Raw genomic sequence first — 24,460 nt, 5'->3', positions numbered from 1 at the left:
CACGTGTCCAGAGCTTGTGCAGTAGCTCTAAGGCGAGAGAAAGACAGGGAGAGGCATGGCTCGGCTAGCGTGGTAGGGTGATGAGAGGTGAAGGATGAGAAATGAGGGTGGAAGGGTGAGATGAGTTGGAGATAACGGTGCGGTGAACTTCCAGCCACCCTGAGGTTATGGATTTGGTGACGTGCAGTGGCGCCGGTATGCTTTGAAATATTTAAGATATTTAACCCGATTTCTGTAATATCAAAAGCGAAGATGTGCCATACTTTTTACTTAATTCCACGTACGAAAAGAGGAGGTTGTGATGCGTATACGAGTGTGCAACGACTTCATATTCCCAGGAAATGTTTTCCAAGACTATAAAAGGAACTTCTAACTGTTCCAATGCTCAGGAAGTTTTTGCAGTCTGTTTAAATATAGATGGAGCTGCCAGTGCTAGAAGTTGTACGGAAGTGACTGTGTGTGTGACTGTGTGCTGCGGTACAGCTAATTAATTCGTATTATGTAACAGCCTACATCCAGTACCGTGTTACTCCCTGCGAAGTGTAAGGGCCAGAGGATAGGCTGCCACGTACTCTGGAATATTAAGGATATGGTGACCACCCTGCGTCCCTGCATTGTGGTATTACATGATCAAAAAACATTCACCCGCCTCTTGAGTATTCGAACCTGCACGTGGCACACGAGTTACACCTCAACAGGAGCCTTTTACCACTAGCCCACCAGGCATATGATATTCATCCTTATATTGTACATGAGCAAAATAATGGGTAATGATACCTCACTGTGTATAAGTATTTACAGTTCACTACGATACGTCCTACCTGAGCTTAACAAGATCGTCTAGTAGTAGCAAGAATAAAGTATAATCGTAGTGGAGAACGTGCAGTCAGGAAGGTTCCGCTCTCGTTGAATCGAAATATTTATCCGTACACCTATTAATCCAATGCCTGTTGTCAAAAGTTACGGCCTACCAATTTTTGTCCTCATCACCTTGGTACTAGCTAACTACTGGATGGTCTACGACCCTGGAAAAAGTCTGCACAGCCTTCACCCCCTCAAGGAGACCAGTTCAGTTTATGGGGGCCTTCATCCCATTTCAAGATCATTCGGGTATGGAGCAGGCGAAGTGTGCAAAGATGTGTTCGAGATTGGCAAGGTATCGAGTCACATGTCAGAGTTTCAGCAGCTGGTGGTGGAGGTGATCAAGAGGAAGAAGACGAGGAAGCTGTTCATCCCCAATGTCTTCTACGAGGTGGCCGGCTACCACGCCCCCCACATGATCCATAGGGTGGCCAATGGGACTGGGCTTGGTGGGTCAAACTACACCCTGTCTCAAGTAAGTGGTTAGGGACGCATCATATCAGAAGCATACACTCCCACACTGTCCCCAGTTTCCTTTCAGTCCTGAGAATCAACACCTCAACAACACAGACACACAAATAGTTTCTATCTTTGGGCGCAGCGCACTGTGAACACACACACACACACACACACACACACACACACACACACACACACACACACACACACACACACACACACACACACACACACACACACACACACACACACACACACACACACACACACACACACACACACACACACACACACACACACACACACACACACACACACACACACACACACACACACACACACACACACACACACACACACACACACACACACACACACACACACACACACACACACACACACACACACACACACACACACACACACACACACACACACACACACACACACACACACACACACACACACACACACACACACACACACACACACACACACACACACACACACACACACACACACACACACACACACACACACACACACACACACACACACACACACACACACACACACACACACACACACACACACACACACACACACACACACACACACACACACACACACACACACACACACACACACACACACACACACACACACACACACACACACACACACACACACACACACACACACACACACACACACACACACACACACTATTTCTTCCAAAGACGCAGAACAAAAAAAGTGTATGCCTATGTGTGTGAAGTTCAGCACACTCTCTTGCCATTCCTGCAAATAAATAACTAAAAGAAATTAATAAAAATTTTAACTACTAGAGGAAAATAATAGTGAGCTTTATTGTGTAGGAAAGTCGGCTGGATCAGGTGAAGGGTCAGCTGACGCACCTGTCGTGTCGGCTGAGGGAGTACGGTGCTGAGGAGGTACGGGACTGCTTACACCGGCGCCCTCGCACCCGTCTGATTTACGTTGGCGACTCCCGCATCAGGCAGCACGTGGAGGTGATGCTCGACCTTATAAGGCCCCTCAACCCAGTCCTCACTACTCACAAGGTTAGAGCAATTTAGAGCAAGTTACTGTAAGTCAGTGTAAATCAAAGTAAGGTAGACAACTTAGAGCTAGGACAAGTTAGAGTAAATCAGAGCAAGTAGGAGCAAGTTTGTCTATTAGCCTATGGTGACATGTTTTTCTTCTTAAATTCCTTTACGTGCTAGATATCCTTCCGAAGTTGAGTCCCCCAGTCCCCAGACGAATTTGTATTCAGCTTAGGAAAAGAGATTTCAGTAATGATGATACTCAAGATGATGATAACGGTGAAGGTGATAAAAATTAGGATAAAAATGATAACGCTAGTAACGACAATAAACAACGCAGATCCCAGCACACCATTCTGTTCACATTTATTTATTTATTCATTTATTTTTGCACCCAGGGGCAAACGATCACTGTGGGGGACTTCCTGGGCGACAAGGGGATGAGGCAGTGGAAGAAATACAAACACAACTTCACGGTGGAGTGCCCCGGCCTGTACGTGGAGTTCCGCTGGGCTCCACTCCTGCACCTAAGGACCTCGGAGAAGGGCGGAGTGCAGCCGGAGTTCAAGGTGGGAGGATGGGACTTCCTCCAGGCACTGGCGGAGGCTGAGGAGGATAAGATGCCGGATCTCTTAGTGTTGGGTGAGATAAAGATGTACACTTTATCTATCTATCTATCTGTGTTTCTGCCTGTCTGTCTGTCTGTCTATCTATCTATCTATTCATCCATCTATCTATCTATGTGTCTACCTATCTATACTAATGCATTTCAGTATTAGTACATTAAAAGTAAGAGGTAATGGAGGTATGGTTCATTTTCGCTGGGCAGTCTGATACTTCTGCATTTATATAATTTCTTTTTTCATGTAACTTCAGCAAATTGCGAACAGGTTCATGATGATGATGGAGGTACACAGTGATATGTTTATCTTATCACACACTCCCCTACATCGAGCTGAGTTCATTGTCGTTCGCATGATAACGTATTATTTGTCAAAGTTTGCATAAGTGAGTGTTGTCGTGATTGTGATAATGTAAGATAAACACAATACTGACCTCAATTTTTTGCCAGCAACCTAACCACACCCGCTCTCGCCACTTCTGCAGTACAGTGTTACATGGATAAGCATTAAAAAATAAGTTTGAAAGTATGTGATTTTTTTCTCAAATACCCTCCGATTATATGGATTGTGCTCCTACTTTCACATAGATACGGTATTGTGTATAATCCAGTTTCCCTTCTTCCCCAAAATAAATAAATAAATAAATGACGATGACTAGATATACAGACAGACAGATAAGGGTGGACAGACAAAAAGACATACACTGGCTTTGCTTAGTTTGTTTGCTCCTGGTTATGTTTACAAGGACGTATGTATTCGTTCACACACTTTCGGTAACAAAGTAAATTTACCATATGTATGACAGAATCCTCACAGGGGGAAAGGAATGCACTAAAGGATTTGTACCCTGCTATATCTCTGGCACTATATGAACTTAGAAGGTAGCATATGAACACTATCGTGACCAAGTAAACATTTTTTTTTATTTCTTGTGCTTTTGAGAAATATCTGTAATTTTTTGGCTTCTAATACGGATTGGGCTCATTTTTAAGAATAATTATTTGATACATTTTAATAAGACTTTCCTATATTTTGTGTATGAACTGCGGACGTTTGAACTGTTGCCCCAGTGTTAATCTCTTGAGTTTTGAGTTTTCTTTCATCTTCTTCCTCTTGTTTTTACCATTCCACTTATTTATATATTGGTAAGAAAGAGGAAGGAGATAGAGGAGTGTCTGACAGAATGAGGGGTAAATGAAATCATGGCCATCTCCTGTATGGGAGTTCCAGGAAGGAGCAAGGAATCTGAGGCGATAGTGCTGCTGCTGGTGATGATGATGATGAAGAAGAAGAATTTATTAAAGAGAAATGGGAATAAAAAATTGCTAATGATAACAGTGACGATCATAATAATAAGGACAATAACAATGGCCCATACAGACACCGGGGCGTGGCAGCTACACCAAAGGCTCGAGACAGTACTGGATCAGATTGATGATGCCTCTGTGTACGTCATGACCAAACTGAGACCGCTGCTGGCTCGTCTTGCACAGCGTACCACCGTGGTCTGGACTCTGCCGGACCCGTTCAAAGATTACATCTCGCACGAGTACAGTGAGTGTGACTTGAGGTTTGCGACGCCATCTGTTGTGCATAATGGGACTGCTTGGCTTCAGGGAACGGAATGTTGGTATCTAATGTATATGGCTAGAGTTATATTAAGATAGGAAAAAAAAATAATGCTCCTTTAGTACGATGACGTATTTTCTTATTTTTACTCTACTAATGGGTGAATTTTTTTACTGCTCAGATTTTTTAAAGCTCTTTGTCCAGAGATCGTAAGAGTGACTGCTACTACTTGACTCTTAGGAGACAACCTGGATTAGGATGACATGGAATATCAAGATGGAGGTAATACTGTTTTAGGCATTTTGTTGTGTATACTGTTGATGTAAGCTAAGACCGTTCCCTAAATTAAGGACCAATCATCGGTCCACCTGCCCACAGATGGTGTCAGACTTAAGCACTAATACCGAAATGTCTGTTATAATATATGTTACGGGTAAATAGCTCAGGATAGGTGAAAAGGGTATTGCAACAGTGCTTTTATAACATGTTTGTAAATTTAATGGATTGAATGGTGCAAACTATTTTAACAAAATTCATATTCCTTTTAATTCAGCTGAGAGGGCTAAAAACTTTCGCGAAACAGCCGGGATTTGAACTCATAACCTTGCAATCTAAAATTCACCCCATAACTCATTGATGGTCAGAGGTTCGCCAAAGCTAAATAAAATCGTCTGGCTTTACCGACAAGAAAAAATTAACTTACAGAATATGTCACTCTGTATGGTCCACCTACTTATAAATACGACTGGCCAAACTCATTCAAGCTGAAGATGTATTTATAATTTTACACTTTGCTGTTCCCAAGCGATTTTATTCAACTTCGGCGAGATTTTTAGAACTGAAAGGATTAGACCGAACCTTTATTAACTCCTTCACTACAAGAGATCAATCTTAAGCTGGATAAGATCTTCCTCTGGTGACAAAAAGAAAGCTGAAGAAGACATCATCGCAGTGAATGGATTAATGGATCTACTACTATACCCACTTTACTCTAACTTGGCCTAAAATTGCCATCTCTCCACCCTGAATATTGAATAGTAACGATACATTAATACTAGAATTTGATGCTAAGTGCTGTGCAAAGGATGTAGGCCTGTAGCACAATCTTTGTCACTGAGCTTTGTGAAGTGAGCTGCAAAATGACGAAAAAAAAAAAATGGCCAAGTCAGAGTGAAAACGGTGTAGCGGTCTGCCTGTCCATATCAAGGAAGTGACCAAGATGTGACCTCCCCATATCTAAACCACTCTCCTTATCTTAATTGGTTGATGGGAGGAGAGAAATAGACACAGTGGAGAGTTTCTGTTTTAAGGGCTGGCCTATAGATACTGACCCCTGAAACTTTAGACTCATACCATTATGCAGTGTAGAGAAGTGATCTACGAGGATGGTCACACACACACACACACACACACACACACACACACACACACACACACACACACACACACACACACACACACACACACACACACACACACACACACACACACACACACACACACACACCGCTCGCTGGTGCAGTGGTAATGTTCTCGCTTGCCAACTGGTGGACGGGAGTTCGCGCCTCGCTCAGGTTGCGAAAAGTTTCACTGACGAAGTGGGTGGTTACTGTCCCCCTTGAGCAAGGGGACGGGTGTGTGCGTGTGTGAAGGTCACAGCCTTGCCCTTAAATCGGACTATATGAGCTCTCAGCTCCCTTCCGGGAGGGTAAAAGCTGACGATCACGACCATCGAGTGATCCTGACCGACACGGTGAATTACACACAATGATCTATCTCATTTTTCGTCCCTCTTGTTTCACTTTACTTGGAGTTTAGTTAACAAAAAATGTTCCTACACAGTTCTCATGAGTTATTATGTGTTCTTTTTACCGCACAGGTCACATTAGTTGATAAGTGTTCTGGTTATTTAACAGGTGGCATAAGTTATTAAGTGTTCTTGTTCTTGCACAGGTAGCATGAGTTTTTAAGTGATCTGGTATTGCACAGTTGCATGAGTTACTAAATGTTCTTGTTGTTGCTAGGGTTGCATGAGCTATCAAGTGTTCATGTTATTGCACAGGTCGCATGAGTTACTAAGTGTTCTTGATACTGCACAGGTTAAGTGAGTTTCAAAGCGTTCTTGTTCTTGCACAGGTCGCATGAGTTACTTCTCGCACCAGACGAACACGATCCTAGAGTGGGTGCTCAACGCTCAGGTCTCCCTCCCGCCCCTCGGTATCATCAAATGGGACTCCTTTCTGCCTGTAGCTCATGCCGCCGTGTCTGACTGCGTTGACTTGTATGTGGGGAATGTGAGCCTCGACCTCCTGCCCGCCTTCAACTCCTTCCCCTCCATCATGGCTTGGCACTGCACTGAGCGGATGCACATCGGTATGGAGGCGCTCAGTTTGGCCGTGCAGATGACGCTCAACCACATCTGCAACCCCTACATGGATGGCGACTATTGCTGTAGCTCGTAGGATGCCTGACTGCTGCAGTATTATAGTAGTAGTAGTAGTAGCAGTAGTAGTAGTAGTAGTAGTAGCAGTAGCAGTAGTAGTAAAGCAACCCCGCTTTGTTTGGCCGAGGAGACCCATCAGCCGAAGACAAGAAATCGCCTTTTCAGGGCTCTCCCGTGTAGTGAACAGATATTCCCATGCGGTAGACAGCTCTTCACCACAGCGAGGCGCGGGGAAAATTATGAAAGATTGGTTGGTGCATAGACGCCGCATTTACATCTCTCCACGCAGTTAACAGGGGCATCAGTGCATCATAACAGACTCCACATCATCCTTTCGTCGGTCATAAGTTTTCCACCCAGCGTAGTAAATGGTTTCCTGGATCACAGAAAACCATTAGGCTTGTCATTCGGTCTAGAGTCACTTAAGGAAAAGGTAGGTAGCACTACAACACCTGAGTGGTTGCTGGTTGCAGCCAACTACCACCTGCGGTAAAACTGTTTATGGCAGTAATAAAATAATCATTACATAGGTTGTTTTGCACAGTAGTCATTATCCGTCCCTCGTAGGATGCCTTCTCACGGTATAATTGTATGCTAAATAGTTGTAATAAAATAATCAAAGCATACACTTGCCTTACACTGCAGTTTTTATCCTCAAGTTAACACTAATCCTGAATGAAGCCACAGTGAGATCTACTGGGAGACAAATAAATGCTCAAGGTAAGCCTCTGTCAGTTACCCATTAGCCCTATCTGTAAATAAATTAATAAGTGAAATCTAAACTGCCAGAAGCATAAAACAGCCAGTCTTAGGAAAAACTACGGACAATTGGATAATATCTTTGTTTCTCTAGAAACAGTATGAGCTGTTACTTTATCAAAATATTCCAAACCTCTACATAGGAGGCCCCACTCCAGACTAGTAATGTATACAGAAATGAATTATGCACGAGATGATATTTGGATCAGATAGCTCATTAAATAAATAAAGTAGTTGTGTGTATTTCAAGATAAGAGTTGTCATGGTGTGCTGTTACAACATGGAGGTGAGTTCAACGGCAGTCGTCGTGTCGGTTGAACGTCTGCTTCCTCGGATTTGGAGATTCCGTAGCCCTTGCGATTTACTGTGCACACATCTTTTCTCTGGGTCTTATTCCCGTTGATGTAGGAGAATTCGTGGCACTTTTTCCTTAGTGATTTAATGTTTACACGTCTTTTCTCTGGGTCTTATTCCCGTTGGTAGGGACTTGGTAGGTCTTTTTCTTTAGCAATTTATTTTGCATATGTGTCTTCTCTGAGCTGCAGGTATTCTCGTAGGCGTAGGAGCTTTCGTATTACTTCTTGTTTAACGATTTACTTTGCATTTAATACCTTCGTGTACTCTTGCTTTACACAGTACTTACAGTTTGCATCAATAACATGGAGGAGGATTTCAACCCCCATTCATATGGTGATTTTTTTTTTTTTAATCCGTGCTATTTCAGACGATTTTATTCAAATTTAGAGACTACTTACCGAACTAGGAGGGTTAAAATGTAGCTTTCATTGACACTGTTACTAAAGGTCTCTCTACAGATTAATAAAATCGTCAGTAAATAACAGTAATACATCAACAGAATATGTCACGGGATTCAAGTGGTTAAAGTGTATATAAACGAAATAAATCGCCAAAGAAAGGGTGTTGAGAAACCTTCAGAGGCAACGAAAAAAATGTACGGTTATCTGATACACCTCTTTCTCCCTGTACTTCTTTTGTTCTTTATCTTCTGCCCTCTTATTCTTTCACCTTGTGTTTTATCCTGTGCTTCCTTCGTCCTGTGTTTTATACATTCTTCTTTCGTCCTGTGATTCCCCCCCCCCCTGTATTCTTTTAGCCTATATTTCATTCATCCCCTTATTCTTCCGTCTTGTGTTGCATTCGTTCTGTCCCTTAATCCCCTGCTTCTTTCGCCATGCATTTATCATATTGTTTCGTCCCGAGTTTTATGGTCTTCCATTCTCTGTTTCCGTCTTCTGTTTAACAGTCAGAGGGTTAAACGAACGAATTCAAGACTACAATTTCGCCGGCCGCCTCATTCCGCGCATTTTAGTTCTCAAAATTTGCTCAACATCCAAAATGTTGTGAACCTCGCTATAGGTGACAGAGGAGTCTTGGAGGCACAGTTTTCTTATAAATTTATTATGCATATTATACCCTGATATTCTTTCATACTATATGAATATTTTCAGTATCAAAGTAAGATAAATACTAAGAGTAAATAGCTGAGGAAGAGGTGTTACGAGAAAACGGTCTCATGTCTCGTCAGACCGAGTCAACTGCTTGCGTGACCAATCACGGAAAATCTTTTCCCCGATTATTTTTTATGTTCATTTCAGAAAAATATACCCAAGCATGGACATGAAAGTAGAAAAGTTGCTATTTGACGGTATTAGGAACCCTAGTCTGACGTATGGAAGTGAAGCTTGGACCGTGACAGAAAGACATGTCAGGAGTGAGAGAAGTGGAAATGAGTAATCTGGGGAGCTTGTGGAGTTATGCGGAGAGACTAATAAATGAAGAAGAGCCTTGTGGTGTTGCTGTGGATGAGTTAGAGGACATTAGATGGACCTTGATATGATATGACCATGTAGAGAATGAGACTGACTATGAGACTGACATAGGAGTGTATGTGAGCTAGGTGGAGACGGGGAGAGAGGGAACGGGAGGCCGAAAATAAGATGAAGGGATGGAATGGAGAGGTAGCCTATATGAGAGAAGTATATATGAGTTCAAGAGATGGCAGCCTTATGGCGGAGGACAGGGTGCAATGGAAACGATTCGTAATTAGCTACCCTTTCCGGGATTACGGTATCTGGCAGGTAAATGTTTCTGATGCAAACTGTGTAACTTAGACGTTGAGAAGATATGTGAAACTTATGAGAGAATATACGTGCAATAATACAAATCGCTTAGGAAGAGATTCTCGGTTTCCGAGAAATTTCATGCCCACTGGGAAAGTTAGAAAGGTTACCTCGTTGTTACACACACACACACACACACACACACACACACACACACACACACACAGTTCTTAAAAGAAAAAAAAAAAAAGTATCGGCCAAAGGTTGCTAACTTACTCGCTATTCGACTTGGACTGACAGTTGGCATCAAAATTATTTTCAAGATGTGCCAGTGTATTACGAAAAAGCCGAAGCTCATTGGTATAGATTTAGGTAAACCGAATACGTTAACGTATAGTTTTTTCACCTTAGCTTGGTCCATAGATTTTTCGTCCGTGCAGCTTATTTCACGTAGCTCAGTGGCAGAAAATGATAATGTAGAATTAACTACGGCAGTGCATTCTTTCCATAGTCCAATTTCGTGACTGGGATCATGTTCGAATGTTAATATCTTGTTGCAGCTTTGCATTCAAGATGGAGAGCTTTTAAATTTGGGCCAAGTTAAAGTGTAGAAAGAGTATAGTTTGATGTATGCTGTACTTAATTCTGACTAATAAATTGGTATACTTGAATATGAACATAGTTTATATGTATGTGCATATTGTGGGCACATTGTAATCCCTGCAAACATGAAATAGATGGAATGCCCAAGCTACAGTATATTATGATCTCTCTCTCTCTCTCTCTCTCTCTCTCTCTCTCTCTCTCTCAGAGCAAACCCTGTGGCCATTTTGGCTTAATAATGAAGTCAAGCCTCCGTTTTTTAAAAATGAGTAAGTATTTTTTTTTTTAACTCTCCATGCATACGTCACTTTGTTGGATGTTGATTAATGCAAGGCAGAATCACTGCAAGTATGAGCAACATTTAAATGAGATAATGACTGGAGTCTTTGAACTGTCTGCGGTATGGTACGGGTATCAGCCATGACCAAAGAGTTCGCCGACATTTTTCTGCCAACTGTCGTAACAGAAGGTGTTCATAACTATTTTTACGTTACGGAAATCAACAGCACGGAATAAGACTATGAGAAGATACTCTCTGCCGTTTGGGGAGAAGTGACAAATATGAGAGGCCGACACAGTGCTAACAGAGGATTGTCAGCGAACTTTGCTTATGGCTGTACATTTTATGATGTTAAGTTACTGACTTGAAGTGCCATGATTTTTGGTTATAATACTGTGTGAGATTTAGTATAGTGTCAGGCCCATTAATAACTAGAGGGGCAGGCAGTGGAGCCCATCTCTCCGACGAGGGCAACATAATTTCCATACCACTCTCCATAATGGGTTAGGTTTTCTTATCAGTGATTTGGGTTTTTCAAATAATGTTTTCCGGATCCAGAATCTGTAATACGATCCGGATCGATCCCAAAAGTTAATCGATTGTTCCCTGGGACATGGGCTATCTACCCACCAAATTTGTTCCAAATCTCTCTTTTAGTTATTGAGTAATCCTGCTAACAGACAAACAAACAAACAGGGGTAATAACATGGGCTATCAACCCACCAAATTTGTTCCAAATATCTTTTTTTGTTTTTGAGTAATCCCGCTAACAAACTTACAAACAAGGGTGATAACTTACTCTCCACGTATTTAGTGCTCAGTTTCTGCCCTTTCAGTACGAGAGGTCTCTCTTAAGACTAATAAATTTGTATGACGGTTGAAAGAATGTACTGGAGTTAATGGGGATTGTTTGTAGCTCACAAGAGGCCTCCTTTAACCTATAGAACTTCCTAGCTTTCCTGGTGGCTAGGCTACGCAGAACCATGTGGAATTAACTAAAGTAACTGATGTCATCACCCGAGGCTTAAAAAAAAACATTGATTTTGTTATTTATATTATTATATGTTATTGCTACTGAGGATGAGATAGAGGGATGGGTGGAATGGTATATGAAGGAGGGGGAATGTGTACTGGAGAAAGGGCATCCTGATGGCAGAGGACAGAGACATGGAGAGGTTTATGTGCATGGCCAACCCTTTTGGGATTAAGGTATCTGACTAGATGGATATATTATATAGACAGCTGTTGCTACCACCATACAATTTTAACAACTGGGGCAGATTCTCTCATAGTAAAGCGGTTGACTAACTAATCTGACTTCCAGTATGAAAAGTCTCTTTTGTGCTGACTAAAATTATCTGGTAATAAGTAATGAAATAAATAACACATTACTTGACTAAAGGGATTACCGTAAATTGCATTAACACACATATCGTGTCATAATGGGCCATTTTGTATGTGGCATGGAAGGATTCATAACACATTACCTTAGTTATCTGTTACGGTATTTTTTTTTTTTATGTGTCCGACTCTGGGCAAAGGCTTCAGGGCCTATATCTCTATCTCGGGGGCAGTAGCCTATCCCAAGGCCCAGTAGTCCTCCTACACCTCCACATGTCACCACTTCGGCGCTAACACCCACAGTCCATATTGAATACATGCTAAGGCTGTCTCATACAGGACTGGTGTATTGGTATTAGCGGGGGTACTTTTATGACATGTCGGCGGATCATCTGGAAAATCAGGAAAGTCTGCTGTTATGAAATTCAAATACTTAAACTGTTCCCTGTCCCAGCCGGGATTCGAACCTGGGTCCATCAGGACTGCAGGCCGCATGTCTACCGATTCAGTTTATGGCTTGATATTTTCTTTCATGTTATTTATACATTTTTAGTATTGATATAGTGTGCTTCAGTAATATATAGGATGGTAAAAAAGTATAATGTGGAGAATATATTGCTAAGGAAGAGGTGCTCAGAAACCCCCAAAGCTGCTTAGAATACAACCCTTGTGTCCATTCCCCAGGACAGGAGAGGTGCTTGATGCAAAAAACAGACGTGTGAAGCCGTTTCCTGAGGCCTGTGCAGTCCTGAGGCACTTACAGCACCAGGGCTATGTGGTGGCAGCTGTCTCTCGCACCTTTTTGGTCGACGATGCAAATCACTTACTGCAGCTCCTGGACTGGGACAAGTATTTCACATGCAAGGAAATTTACCCTGGCACCAAGATCGAACACTTTAAGAGGTATTGCCATTCTGTTGATAAATTTCATAATGCCTTTTCATTAACTGCATATGTTGCATATTACACCCTTATATCCTCTTTATTTTATCTGCAAAGAAATTTATCCCAGCACCAGCTGAACACTGTAAGTTGGCAGATACTGTATTTTTTTCCCCCTTGTAGTCGGCGAAGGAGATGGGAGACTTCATGATGGCTCATCATTAACTGTTTATTTTGCATAGTATGCCTTTATGATCCTCTTATACTTCCTTTGTAAGGAATTTTATCCCAGCTCAAAAGAGGTAATAATGTGTTCTCGGTGGTTATGGAGACTATTTGAACAACTCTTCCTCAGCCATTTGTTTTGCAAAGTACATCCTTGGGATTATGGCGTCTGGCAATAGATAGATAGATAGACAGACATTCTTATCATCTTAAGTGTTACTTCACCTACAAAGAAATTTTTCATGGTTCCAAGATCGCACTTAGATGTGGCCTAGATGTACATTTTTTCTTATTTTTTAATGTGTGTGTGAGAGAGAGAGAGAGAGAGAGAGAGAGAGAGAGAGAGAGAGAGAGAAAAGACTAGGTAAAGGGTGTATTGAATCTTTCCATAGTAAATTGCCATATGAATGGTATATGCTAAATAGTAAATAGTGAATTATAAAGCTCATTATCTGAGAACTTGTGGATTTAAATCAAATTACTTGAATGTTGTGTTGAAATGGTTATAACAAGACATTTCTAGCTTAGAGTGTAAATGAGATTAAGGACGTCCTTTTATACCTTATCCATTCATGACTGGTAATGTGCAGTGCATAAGTGTGGAAACATGCCTGTGAATTGGCATCAGGATTCCTAGGACTTAAATGGTGTCAAATGACAGTGTGGCTCATTTAACTTGGTATGCTATTGATTAGTTCTCCAACTATTAGTTTTTTTCTTGCTCTCTGGACAGTGCCTTACCCCATCTGTGGGTGAGAAAAGTGAGGTCAGATTGATGATGATGATAATCATGATGGATACACTGTTCTGATCTGAGTAATATCTTATTACTTAACTCTTCCAAAATATTTTCAGACTTAAACAGACGACTGGGATAGACTTCAGTGAGATGATGCTCTTTGATGATGAGCTCAGGAACAAGAGGGAACTGGTTACCATTGGCGTCTTCCAGGTCACGGTAGAGGGGGGACTGACGGTGGAAAAAGTTCAGAAGGGCTTATGTGAGTTCTCTAATCAATGACATGTACAGTCTCAGCTGTTTGTTTTATATTAAATGACTTTCAGGAATGGTTTAAATTACTGTATGTTGAAAGTCAAGACTACAAAGAAAGCAGAAATTACATAATCTGATATTTAATTACATCATATATACATTTGAGTAGATAGCAGTGTAGCTGTTCACAGATACATAATACTTTCATTCCTACAACATGACAAAATGCTAATTGTATTCTTATGTGTCAGTAGAGGAAGTTATTGAATAAATGCCTCTACCATCACAACTATCATTGTAATACCTGTACTGTCCTCATCTTACTGCATAAACAGGCACTTACATGCATCTTACTCCATAAAGTCACTAATGTCTTCATTACCTATTACTATACCATATACCATTGAGCCCGGCGACGTCTTTTTCACATTACTCATGCCATCTGACAATTTTTATTCAGCTAAGGATACACTTTCTGAACAAGAAATGTTAGAAATATCCTTAATGAACTCCTTCAGTATGAAAGGCCTTTACTAAGATGAGGAAAATTGTTTGTCAATAACAAGAATTAACCGAATAGGACGTCACATGGATTCAGAGGGTAAATTGCTACCTTAATGCACCTCTTATATTTTATTCTGACTGCCAGTAGATGACTTTATTCATTTTAGAAGTGGCTACTTAGAATAGGACATCACAAGGATTCAGAGGGTAAATTGCTACCTTAATGCACCTCTCCTATTTTTTTCTGACTGCCAGTAGATGACTTTATTCAATTTAGAAGTGGCTTCTTACCCTAAAAAGGTTCATTTTCTTGATCCTTTCATTATGACATATCCCACGTGACCAGCATGATGTCATCTGGGAGTGGCAAGAATAAACTTAAAAAGAGATGCTCATACTGGATGAGTTATAGGAATCCATAGCTTCTTCATGAATCGTCTTCCAAGAAGATAAATAATATCATCTAGTAGTAGCTACAGTAAAGAACAAGTAATGTCATCTTACTGAAGGACTTGGCACTGACAAGGAGCCTAGACATGGTGATGCTGTACACCCTGGGTGGAGCAGCTGTGCCATCCATTGGGGAGCCAAACCTCCTCACATTTCCTTGCACCTTGCTGTGGGAGGGATTGTGGTCCAACCCTGGTGAGATATTGACTACCACAAAGAGGCGCCAGATCCCTACAGGTTATGTTTACTGTATTTTGCCCGTGGAATGGCCCACAAAAGCAATTAAGTACCCATGGTCAGGGCTGGATTAAGCTCAATAGGGGCTTGAGGTACACATCAGCTTGGGGGCCCCCCCACCTCAAAATGTATATGTACAATAGGTAACAAGAACAAAAAATAAATAAATTGCTTGTTACTGTTGTTTATTCAAAAATCAAAGTCCACAACTTTTGGTAACTTAAACGCTTTTCTTTCTAGAAAATTCTTCAATGATATCATCAAAATTCAACCAGCCCTAAATGTATATGTAAATAACAAGAACAAAAAATAAATAAATAGCTTGTTACTATTGTTTATTCAAAATTCAAAGTCCAGAACTATTGGTAACTTAAACACTTTTCTAGCTTTCTTTCTAGAACATTCTTCAATGATATCATCAAAATTTGATGGCATATATAGCTAATTATTTTTATTGTTAGAATCTGGGTGCCCCTTAGAGTCTGGGGGCCTGAGGCCAGTGCCTCAAGTGCCTCATGGTTAATCCAGCCCTGCCCGTGGTTGATCGGTTTGCTCAGCCAGACGCACCAGGGTTAAGCAACGACAATAAAACTGAAGGGACTGAAAGGCTTAATCCTAATGGAATGTATGTTTATCCAAAGGATAGACAGACACTCACAATATGTGGAACTGTTTATGAATGCAATATAGCTTTCAAGACAGTACATGGAAACAGCACCTATGTGAAGTACAAATTTCTGAGTCTGTAAAACTGGGGCACTTATGATACAATCCCTAGTAAATATTATGAAGAATACTGAAATCACCAAGTTCAGCACAGTATATATGAACCCACAGAAATTGGTTACTGTTTATCCCTTAAACATATAAAATGTATTATAAAAATGTACAGCTACTATTACCTATGACTCACACTGTACTGACTGTTCAGGCATCTCAGCTACAAATTGTGCATCACAAATCTGGATCTCTTCAATATCTTAATTAAGAAACAATACAGACACTTATTCCTTAAGGTTTTCAATAATGTGCACAATATGGTTAGTCTGATTATTTTCCACCTACTGTACAGTTAACAAAGCTCAATCCATTTTAACTTCATCACTCTAGGGATGTCTTCTCCAAGAGGGAAAAAATTCTGATATAGGCCAGAATAACATCAGAACAGATGTTCTGATGTTGAAGTGGTTAAAAACTGTCCAGGTAGCAACATCTACCAAAAATGTCAGACACCATGAGCAGATGCCTACAAGAAAGTTTGGCAATACAATATGTTAAACACTTTGAGACCCTGCACCAATAATAAGACATCACACAGCATCTTTCTTAAGGTTTTCAAACCATTTAATTCAGTCTAAAAACACACAACCTATTTACATGACAAACTAAGTATCACACAGAGACATGACAAAACCCACCTCTCCCTAATTTACACTGAATCTGTCTTGTATTTTTCATCTCATACTTATTTCACTGCATCAATAATGTTCTGACTTGGGAAGAACAGTACTGTACAGAGCTCTGTACACAGCAGCATTGTTTAGTTTCTAATTCAACATTATCTACACTTTATTGCACATATGTGTAATAAGGAATTATTTGTGTGACCTCATTCTCTAGTGACCAGTATTTTACAAGCATCTATAACTTGCCTGACATTCTCCAAGCTCAATTACTGAAGTAAATGTTAGAATTTTTTTAAGTAAAAAGAAGATATAATTATGGTAATTTACTGTACAGCTTAGACCATAATCACACTCTATTAAATATTTTCTCTTATTTATACTTCTGCATCAACCCAACAAGGTCTGTCCAGAAAGAATATGAACTTCTCAAGAAACAGATTTATTGTTTTACTCTCATCTTAAATGTCAGGACCAAGTTGCCTAGCCCCGGCTCCTTATGCTCCTTATGGAGTGACACAGGATTGGATGATGGATGGATGGACTTACAACTTAATCAGAGTGGTCTTCTTCAAAATACTCCACTCCAGTGTTCGTACAACATTCTCAACATTTTTTTTTCCAGTTCCTGAACGCATTTTCAGGGATGGTGTGCAGTTTTCATAGCAAATTTTCCTTTTATCTCCTCTATCATATAAAATCAGCACTCTTTCAAGATGTACTGTATTTCAACTTGGGGGGGAGGGGGGGAATATACAGGGGCCAAATCCAGAGAGTTGGGCGGCTGGGGGACAACAGTCATCTTGTGCTTTGCCAAAAAGTTACAGATAAGGAGCAACACATGAGCAGGTGCACTGTCATGGTGGAGCATCCGGGTTTTATTTGTCCATGCCTCAGGCCTCTTCATTTGCATGGCCTCCCTCAAATGCACCAGGATGTCCATGTGAAACTCTTATTGACTGTCTGACCATGTGGAACAAACTCAAGATGAATGATGCCCTTCCAATAAAAAAGGACGATCAACATCACCTTCACATTTAAGCAACTCTGGCATGCTTTTTCTGGTCACAGTGATGATGTTTCAACCCACTGCAATAACTGCCTTTTTGTTTCAACATCATACCTGGACACCCACATTTCATCACCTGTTATGACAGTTTCAGAAAGTTTTCATCAGCATTCGAACAATCAAACACCTCCCGACTGACTGTGACATGATTCTCTTTTTGCTGCAACATGGTGCATCTTCAGTTTTTCAGTTAACCCCTACACACCAGCTGATGTGTATAACTGTCACGATTTTGAGCGTGGAGCAACGCTGGTTGACATGTATAGCCGCATCTTCACGCCACCCTTTGAACTTTAACTTATCCTATCTCATCGACAGGACGACCTGGAGACGTGGGGATACTTTCATTTGAAAGAGGAAGAGCTGTTATAGTTTGGCAGATATTAGGGTTTGAAGAAAGGGTATTCTTTCCAAAATCACAGAAATCCCCCATAGGGAGGAGTGTGCGACATTGGAAAAACCCCTGGCGTGTAGGGGTTCTTAATGAGAAATCTACAGTACTGTTGTTAAATACACCGGGACATTATTTCATGATACCACATAACGTACGGTACATGCAGAAACACAAGAAAGACAGTACGGTACACTGTGTGAGCTTATTTCCATTATGTGGGTGCTATCTTTGCCAGAGGGTCTAAGACAGCAATAAGTCCAGCACAGGAAGATATTGTGCCACACAGCCCAACCATTCCAGGGGATAGGCGGACATGGCCCAAGTTGGCCAACGGGATCCAAACATCAAACAGATTTTTAACACTGTCCCAGAACACATCACGGTGATCTTCAGCAAACAGAACAAGAGGTCGTGCAGCTGGGACATGATTGTAAACATGCCTTACAACAGGTAAACCCCTGTAGACACATGGCCCCAGGTCTGGACATTTCAACTTCTTCCTACAAAGTTGAAGGATTTCATAAGCATCACGGATGAGGTTGAATATGATAGAACCCAGCCAGAAGCGATTTGACAGATTTGCCCAGCGGTCCCGATTGATCTCATACAACCCAGCCCGGCCCAGCCATATGATATGATCAGCAACAAGGAAGAAGAACTGGTAGATGCGGGACAAGGTCAGGGTGACACGCAGCATGAGGTCTGGCAAATGTAGGGTTCGAAGTGCTCCATATAGCACCTCTAAACTCTTCCCCAGTCGTAAAACTGTAAGAGATTTAAACAAGTTACAGCATCCCATAGAACAGTACTGTACTTTTTCCTTATTTAAGATTCATATTTTGTTGCAGTAGGGTACCAATTTATTACAGTATAGTATTACAAAGAAGATGGAAAATCTCCTGCAACACTGCAAAGTTATATGGCAACTCAACTCTATGTTATGACGAAAATTGTAACTGTACCCAGTACCTGCTAGTTATTCTATCTACAGTTCATACCGGTATGCTTTGTTATAACTTCAATGATACTGGGATCTACGACCTGCTGCTTTGATTTACTGAATATATGAAATATCAAGAAAACCAGGGACAAGGCATAAATGTTCTATAATACTTAATTCATTATCTAGGCTCAAGACTTCAGCTTTCCAGGTGAAACAAAATATGTTTACAATATACAGAGTAATCCCCCATTTATCTGGACATCCATTATATGTACGATCCATAACCTGGACACTGTGATCTGGCTGTATTGAACAATAATACATACATTTTTACATTTTATCCAGATAAAATGCTTGCGTCTGGGTGGAAATTATGGCTGCACAAACATTTTCGCCCGCCTTGGCGGGAATAGTCCAGTGGCACTGTGCTGCCTGGCTCAGTAGTTCACCCAGCATCCGCTAAAGACCCCCTTGGCCATTCCCAGTTCCCACATGTCAATCGTGTAGTGAGCAGCTCCTCCTGTATAGCTGTTATGGCAACGCACGACACAGAGAGCTGCAGGAATCTAGCCATCCCCCGACTGAGCACATTCCAGGCAAACCTCGGGCATTTGCCTGAGTATGCCGAGCACCTGGACTGTGACAAAGAGATGGTGCCTCTTCACCTTGTGGTGGATCTGCATTCCATGCAGCAGAGTGTCAACTGACACCTGAATCATCGCTCCTTTCACTAGTCCAAGATCGACTCCTTTTTCAGACCTCTGACCTCCGCCCAGCCCATCTCTTCTCTTACCCCCACCCAGTCTACCTCTTCACTCCCACCATCACAGCGTCAAACCAGATCTTCAATGACACAACCACAACCTAGTACGGTACGTCATCAGCCATTGTATGGTATCTCCCCTGGATGAGTGTTTGCGGCTGTCATCTGAGTCACCTGAAGTAGGCAGTCCATCACCACGTCCCACAGCTGGTCTAATGGGCCGACTGCTGGAGTTCCTCCTTGACTCTGACAGCAACTAAGCTCATCAGAGTATGCCACAAGGGATGTAGTGCAGTGCAACAGCTTTGCCGGCTGCAGCGCAATGGTCAGAGTCCAGGAGCTAGCAGGTTATTCAGCATGATGCCCTGTGAGGAATTGTGAGTGTTCAGCTTGATTTTATTCTAGCTTACTGTACTGTACCATGATTTTATTCTATTTTACCACGATTTTATACCATTTTACCATTATGTCTTGTGTGCTGACTGCATTTTTCTTGTGCAGCCATTTTTTTCATGTCACTGCAGGGTATGGCCCTGCTGTGGTGACTGCTTGTCTGTGGTTGATGAGTCTGCTTGACCATGGTAATTGCTTGGCTGTCGTTTAAACGTTTGATTGATCAGATAGCGTAAAACAACAAGAACAAGTGCTGTATGACGTACTGTAGTGGCCTTTTATGACGGCTTTTAAAGAACGCTATATACATGGGGGGGCCAGGAAAGAACTTCATTATCCTGACGGATCTACTTTCAGGACATGCCTTTGGCTCTATTACATTGGATAAATGGGGGATTACTGTAGTTACTTTTTCTAACTGAAAAATATCTCTCCCAATTTGGAGGATTGGAAGTCAGGTATAATTATTCCCTTGTACAAAGGAAACGGGGAAAAAGAAGTGTGTGGTAATCATAGGGGCATTTGTCTTCTTAGTATAACAGGAAAAGTGTATGGTAGGATACTTATAGACAGAGTTAGAGAAAGAACAGAGAAATTAGTTGGAGAAGAACAGGGAGGCTTTAGGAAGGGAAGAGGTTGTGTAGATCAGATATTCATTCTTAGATCTTTAGTGGAAAAGTTTCTAGAGAAGGGAAAGAAGTTGTATGCGGCTTTCATGGATTTGGAGAAAGCATATGACAGGGTGGATAGACAAGGATTGTGGAAAGTGTTAAGAATATATGGAGTAGATGGGAAGTTGTTGAATGCTGTGAAGAGTATGTACAATGGTGCGAAGGCTGCAGTGCGTGTGGATGGTGAACTAAGTGAATTTTTCTCTTTAAAAGTTGGTTTGAAACAGGGATGTGTCATGTCTCCATGGTTGTTCAATCTGTACATGGATGGGGTAATAAAAGAGGTACAAGGTAGGGTAGTGGATGTTGGAGTGGCCCTGGTGAGAGAGGATAGTGTTTGGAAACTCCCTGTACTGTTGTTTGCAGATGATACTGTGTTGTTGAGTGAAGACGAAGGGGAGCTGCAAGGCTTGGTGGATGAGTTTGAGAGAGTGTGTAAGAAACGGAACCTAAAGGTGAATGTAGGGAAGAGTAAAGTGATGGTCTTTGAGAGAGGTGAAGTTAGTGAATGTACAGCGAGGTTAGATGGTGAGGAATTGGAAAATGTGAGTACGTTTAAGTATTTGGGTAGTGTGATGAGTAAGGATGGAGGTTTGGAGGGTGAAGTGCTTGAAAGGGTACAGCAGGGAAGAAAGGTTGCTGGTTCCTTGAAAGCAGTGATAAGAAATAGGGAAGTGAGCATGGAAGTGAAAAAGTTACTACATGACAGTATTGTGATACCAACTCTAACGTACGGAAGTGAAGCTTGGACATTGTTGGAAGGACACAAGTCAAGAGTGAGAGCAGTGGAAATGAGTTATTTAAGAGGAGCCTGTGGAGTCACGTGGAGAGACAGGCTGACGAATGAGGATATAAAGGAACGTTGTGGTGTGGATGTGGATGTGATAGGAAGCGTTATGAGGAACACACTGAGGTGGTTTGGCCATGTGGAGAGGATGGAGGGTGAAAGACTGACGAAGAGAGTGTATGTGAGTGAGGTGGAGGGGGGAAGAGGGAGGGGGAGGCCGAGGATGAGATGGAGGGATGGGGTGGAGAGGTATATGAGAGAGGGGGGTGTGAGTTGGGAGCAGGGCAGTGAAATGGCGGGGGACAGGGCGACTTGGAGGCGATTTGTTTGTGGCCACCCCAAACGGGATTGAGGCGTCTGGCAATAGATAGATAGATAGATAGATTTTATCTCCTGTACTGACACCCAGTATATATTTTACCAGGTTACAGAATTGAACAATTATCTAATAATACTGTGTTAACAAAACTTGTTCCATAAAAACTCTCCTTATATCATCTATAACCAAATGCCAAACCCAAAAATGTAACGCAGATGGACTCGCTCTCTCTCTTACTTCATATTACAACTCCAGTGCCATCCCACTTTTCACACCTCAAGACAGGAAGGCTGATACTGCTGATTCCTGTATCTCACACACATCTACAACACTCAAAACACCTTCCTGACTCACGTTTCCTGAAGGTAGAGAGTGAAGACTCGAGAACTTTGATCCTGTCCACAGTGTCTCTGAGATGCTTGCGACTTTCAAGGTTGTGCCACACCAGACGACTTAAGTACTGTACAAGTCTGGGGGCGTGAGATGTGGAATTAGAGAGATAGGAAGACTGTAGTTAGGTGATGAATATAGCATATGCCAGAAAGTCAATCACGTTCTTAAATATTCTACCTGATTATTCCCTTGACTCAATAGGCACTTGTGCTGATTTTTTTATATACAACTGCTGAATCTACAGTAAACAGGTATTGTAAACTGTTGTTGCTATAGCAGTCCCAGGCTTAAACCCAGTGGACTGCAGGCTGATGCTGCCATTCTCCTCCAGTCCACAATCCTCATTTTTGGAAGGCAAGGAGAGAGCTGAAGGAGATTTTTATACATCAATCAGGTTTTAGACGTGCCTAGTTATTGATGCCACTAAGTGAAGGCATACCTCACCAGCATCTATATCATAAATAATTTTGGTAAAATGAGTCCCTAATATTATTTTGAGAGAAACACTACCGGTATAGTAGAAGACTCCCTGGGCAAAGCTCTAATGCAACACAAACTACATTTCTTCAAAATTCTCCCATAATCTCTTCACTACTGGGATTTATACTGAGCTGCATAAAATCATCCTGCAATAATGAGAACAAAGTACTACACTATCATTGTAGTAAATGGGTTGAAATTAAAAACACAGCTGGAACTGACCTGGAGAGCTTGTCCTTCCCTGCAGTAGATGCATTGAGTTTTATCCACGTGTCCATGGTTCTTAAAACTCTGTGTCTGACGAGGGTGTTACGAATTCAGTATCTTGTGAGAATCGAATGAGTGTAAACCATAGACTATGTGTCAAGGGTCAGCATGTGAACTTTCTGCAAGTGGTAAAGACATCAGTCAGCAGAAAAATACTGCATGGTAAGCAACGTTGGGTCTGGTTAGTACTTGGATGGGTGACCGCCGGGGAACACCAGATGCTGTTGGCATCCCTGCGTCAAGTGGGGTTGGTGGAGGATCAGTGCCCCTCCCTGTAAAACAATTAACTCTAAGCCCTTGGCCACCCTGTCTGGGATACATGGCATCTGGCAATGAATGAATGAAAAACATACAGAATATGGCGTGGCTATAGACAGATTGAAATATGCTGTATTCATCAGAAACTTACATTAACTCCAAAAAGTATGGTACCTGGTACGGTTTCTTTTGTTTTTGTTTACATTCTGAAAGCCTTATGAGTGACAGACAAATGTTCTACAAAGGCTGTTTTACCGTGTGTCCCTGTAAATTCCATTAAAGCAACATAACATGAGCACTAATAAATCAGTGTTTATATTAGCTTAAAAAAAAAAAAAATGCAGACAGCAACAGCATTCACTATGTTCAAAATACAAAAGGGTCTGTAAAATGTACTCACCGTACAACTTGGAGCCCTGAACATCCAATTAAATGCCCTTCAAATGCTTCTCCACAAGTAAAGTACAAGCCGCTTGATCATAATGACTAATGATTTGTAAAACTCGATATAAAACTAACTGTCACTAATAATAACAGACCTACCAAGGCAATCAATCATACTCTGCAACGTTTCTAACAAATAAAACAGATGAAATATGCATACTTCTCACCAGACACCACTACACATGAAGCTATCGTATCGCTCTTGACAATAGCTACTCTTGTTGTTGTGTGATCAGCTGATGGTCACTAAATCCATTCATAAATATTGCTTTTTTACTTTGCCTATTACAGCTAAGGAACACCTAACAACCAATCTAAAATGAATATTGAGGATAAAAGATTGCGACCAATTAAATTAATCCCAGAAAACAATTTTATTCTATAAGATCTTAAAAAAAAAAAGTCTAAGATCATTTATGATTATAACCCTTTCTTCCTGGCATAGTTTCTTTCAGCCAGTCAGGACCTTGGAGATGGTTTGCATCTAACTGGTTGAAGATA

The 24,460-nt window shown here is 41.4% G+C and overlaps 3 protein-coding genes across 3 annotated transcripts; 2 read left to right on the top strand and 1 right to left on the bottom strand.

Annotated features, from left to right (window-relative positions):
* The first annotated feature begins 1,012 nt into the window (after positions 1-1,012).
* LOC145418064 (uncharacterized) lies at positions 1,013-7,038 on the top strand. Its single transcript, XM_080286599.1, has 5 exons — positions 1,013-1,336; positions 2,199-2,402; positions 2,783-3,026; positions 4,388-4,561; positions 6,713-7,038. The coding sequence occupies exons 1-5, from the start codon at positions 1,013-1,015 to the stop codon at positions 7,036-7,038; spliced, it is 1,272 nt and encodes a 423-aa protein (XP_080142725.1).
* Positions 7,039-10,182: 3,144 nt separating this feature from the next.
* Positions 10,183-18,144, top strand: LOC145418053 (magnesium-dependent phosphatase 1-like). Its single transcript, XM_080286590.1, has 5 exons — positions 10,183-10,231; positions 10,671-10,731; positions 12,768-12,986; positions 14,046-14,191; positions 18,056-18,144. The coding sequence occupies exons 1-5, from the start codon at positions 10,183-10,185 to the stop codon at positions 18,142-18,144; spliced, it is 564 nt and encodes a 187-aa protein (XP_080142716.1).
* A 308-nt stretch (positions 18,145-18,452) lies between these two features.
* Positions 18,453-23,306, bottom strand: Pex11ab (peroxisomal biogenesis factor 11ab). The gene is made up of 3 exons (XM_080287086.1): positions 23,213-23,306; positions 22,472-22,587; positions 18,453-19,006 (listed from the first exon to the last, which is right to left on the bottom strand). The coding sequence occupies exons 1-3, from the start codon at positions 23,266-23,268 to the stop codon at positions 18,453-18,455; spliced, it is 726 nt and encodes a 241-aa protein (XP_080143212.1). The 5' UTR covers positions 23,269-23,306.
* Positions 23,307-24,460: the final 1,154 nt, after the last annotated feature.

This window comes from Coenobita brevimanus, chromosome 14, assembly GCF_032717465.1.
Source record: "Coenobita brevimanus isolate Jiangsu-jjx chromosome 14, ASM3271746v2, whole genome shotgun sequence".
Taxonomy (NCBI): Eukaryota; Metazoa; Arthropoda; class Malacostraca; order Decapoda; family Coenobitidae; genus Coenobita; species Coenobita brevimanus.
This window is presented reverse-complemented; position numbering and strand designations above follow the sequence as displayed.

Bases quoted from the DNA above. Each gene is read 5' to 3' on its own strand.
- LOC145418053 (XM_080286590.1), top strand. From the start codon at position 10,183: ATGTGCCAGTGTATTACGAAAAAGCCGAAGCTCATTGGTATAGATTTA. The intron at 10,232-10,670 runs GTAAACCGAATA...TCTCTCTCTCAG, and splicing joins GCTCATTGGTATAGATTTAG to AGCAAACCCTGTGGCCATTT. The intron at 14,192-18,055 runs GTGAGTTCTCTA...CCTACACACCAG, and splicing joins AAAAGTTCAGAAGGGCTTAT to CTGATGTGTATAACTGTCAC.
- Pex11ab (XM_080287086.1), bottom strand. From the start codon at position 23,268: ATGGACACGTGGATAAAACTCAATGCATCTACTGCAGGGAAGGACAAG. The intron at 22,588-23,212 runs GTCAGTTCCAGC...TCACGCCCCCAG, and splicing joins GGGAAGGACAAGCTCTCCAG to ACTTGTACAGTACTTAAGTC. The intron at 19,007-22,471 runs GTGAGTCAGGAA...AATCTCTTACAG, and splicing joins ACTCTCTACCTTCAGGAAAC to TTTTACGACTGGGGAAGAGT.
- LOC145418064 (XM_080286599.1), top strand. From the start codon at position 1,013: ATGGTCTACGACCCTGGAAAAAGTCTGCACAGCCTTCACCCCCTCAAG. The intron at 1,337-2,198 runs GTAAGTGGTTAG...TTTATTGTGTAG, and splicing joins CAAACTACACCCTGTCTCAA to GAAAGTCGGCTGGATCAGGT. The intron at 3,027-4,387 runs GTGAGATAAAGA...TGGCCCATACAG, and splicing joins GCCGGATCTCTTAGTGTTGG to ACACCGGGGCGTGGCAGCTA.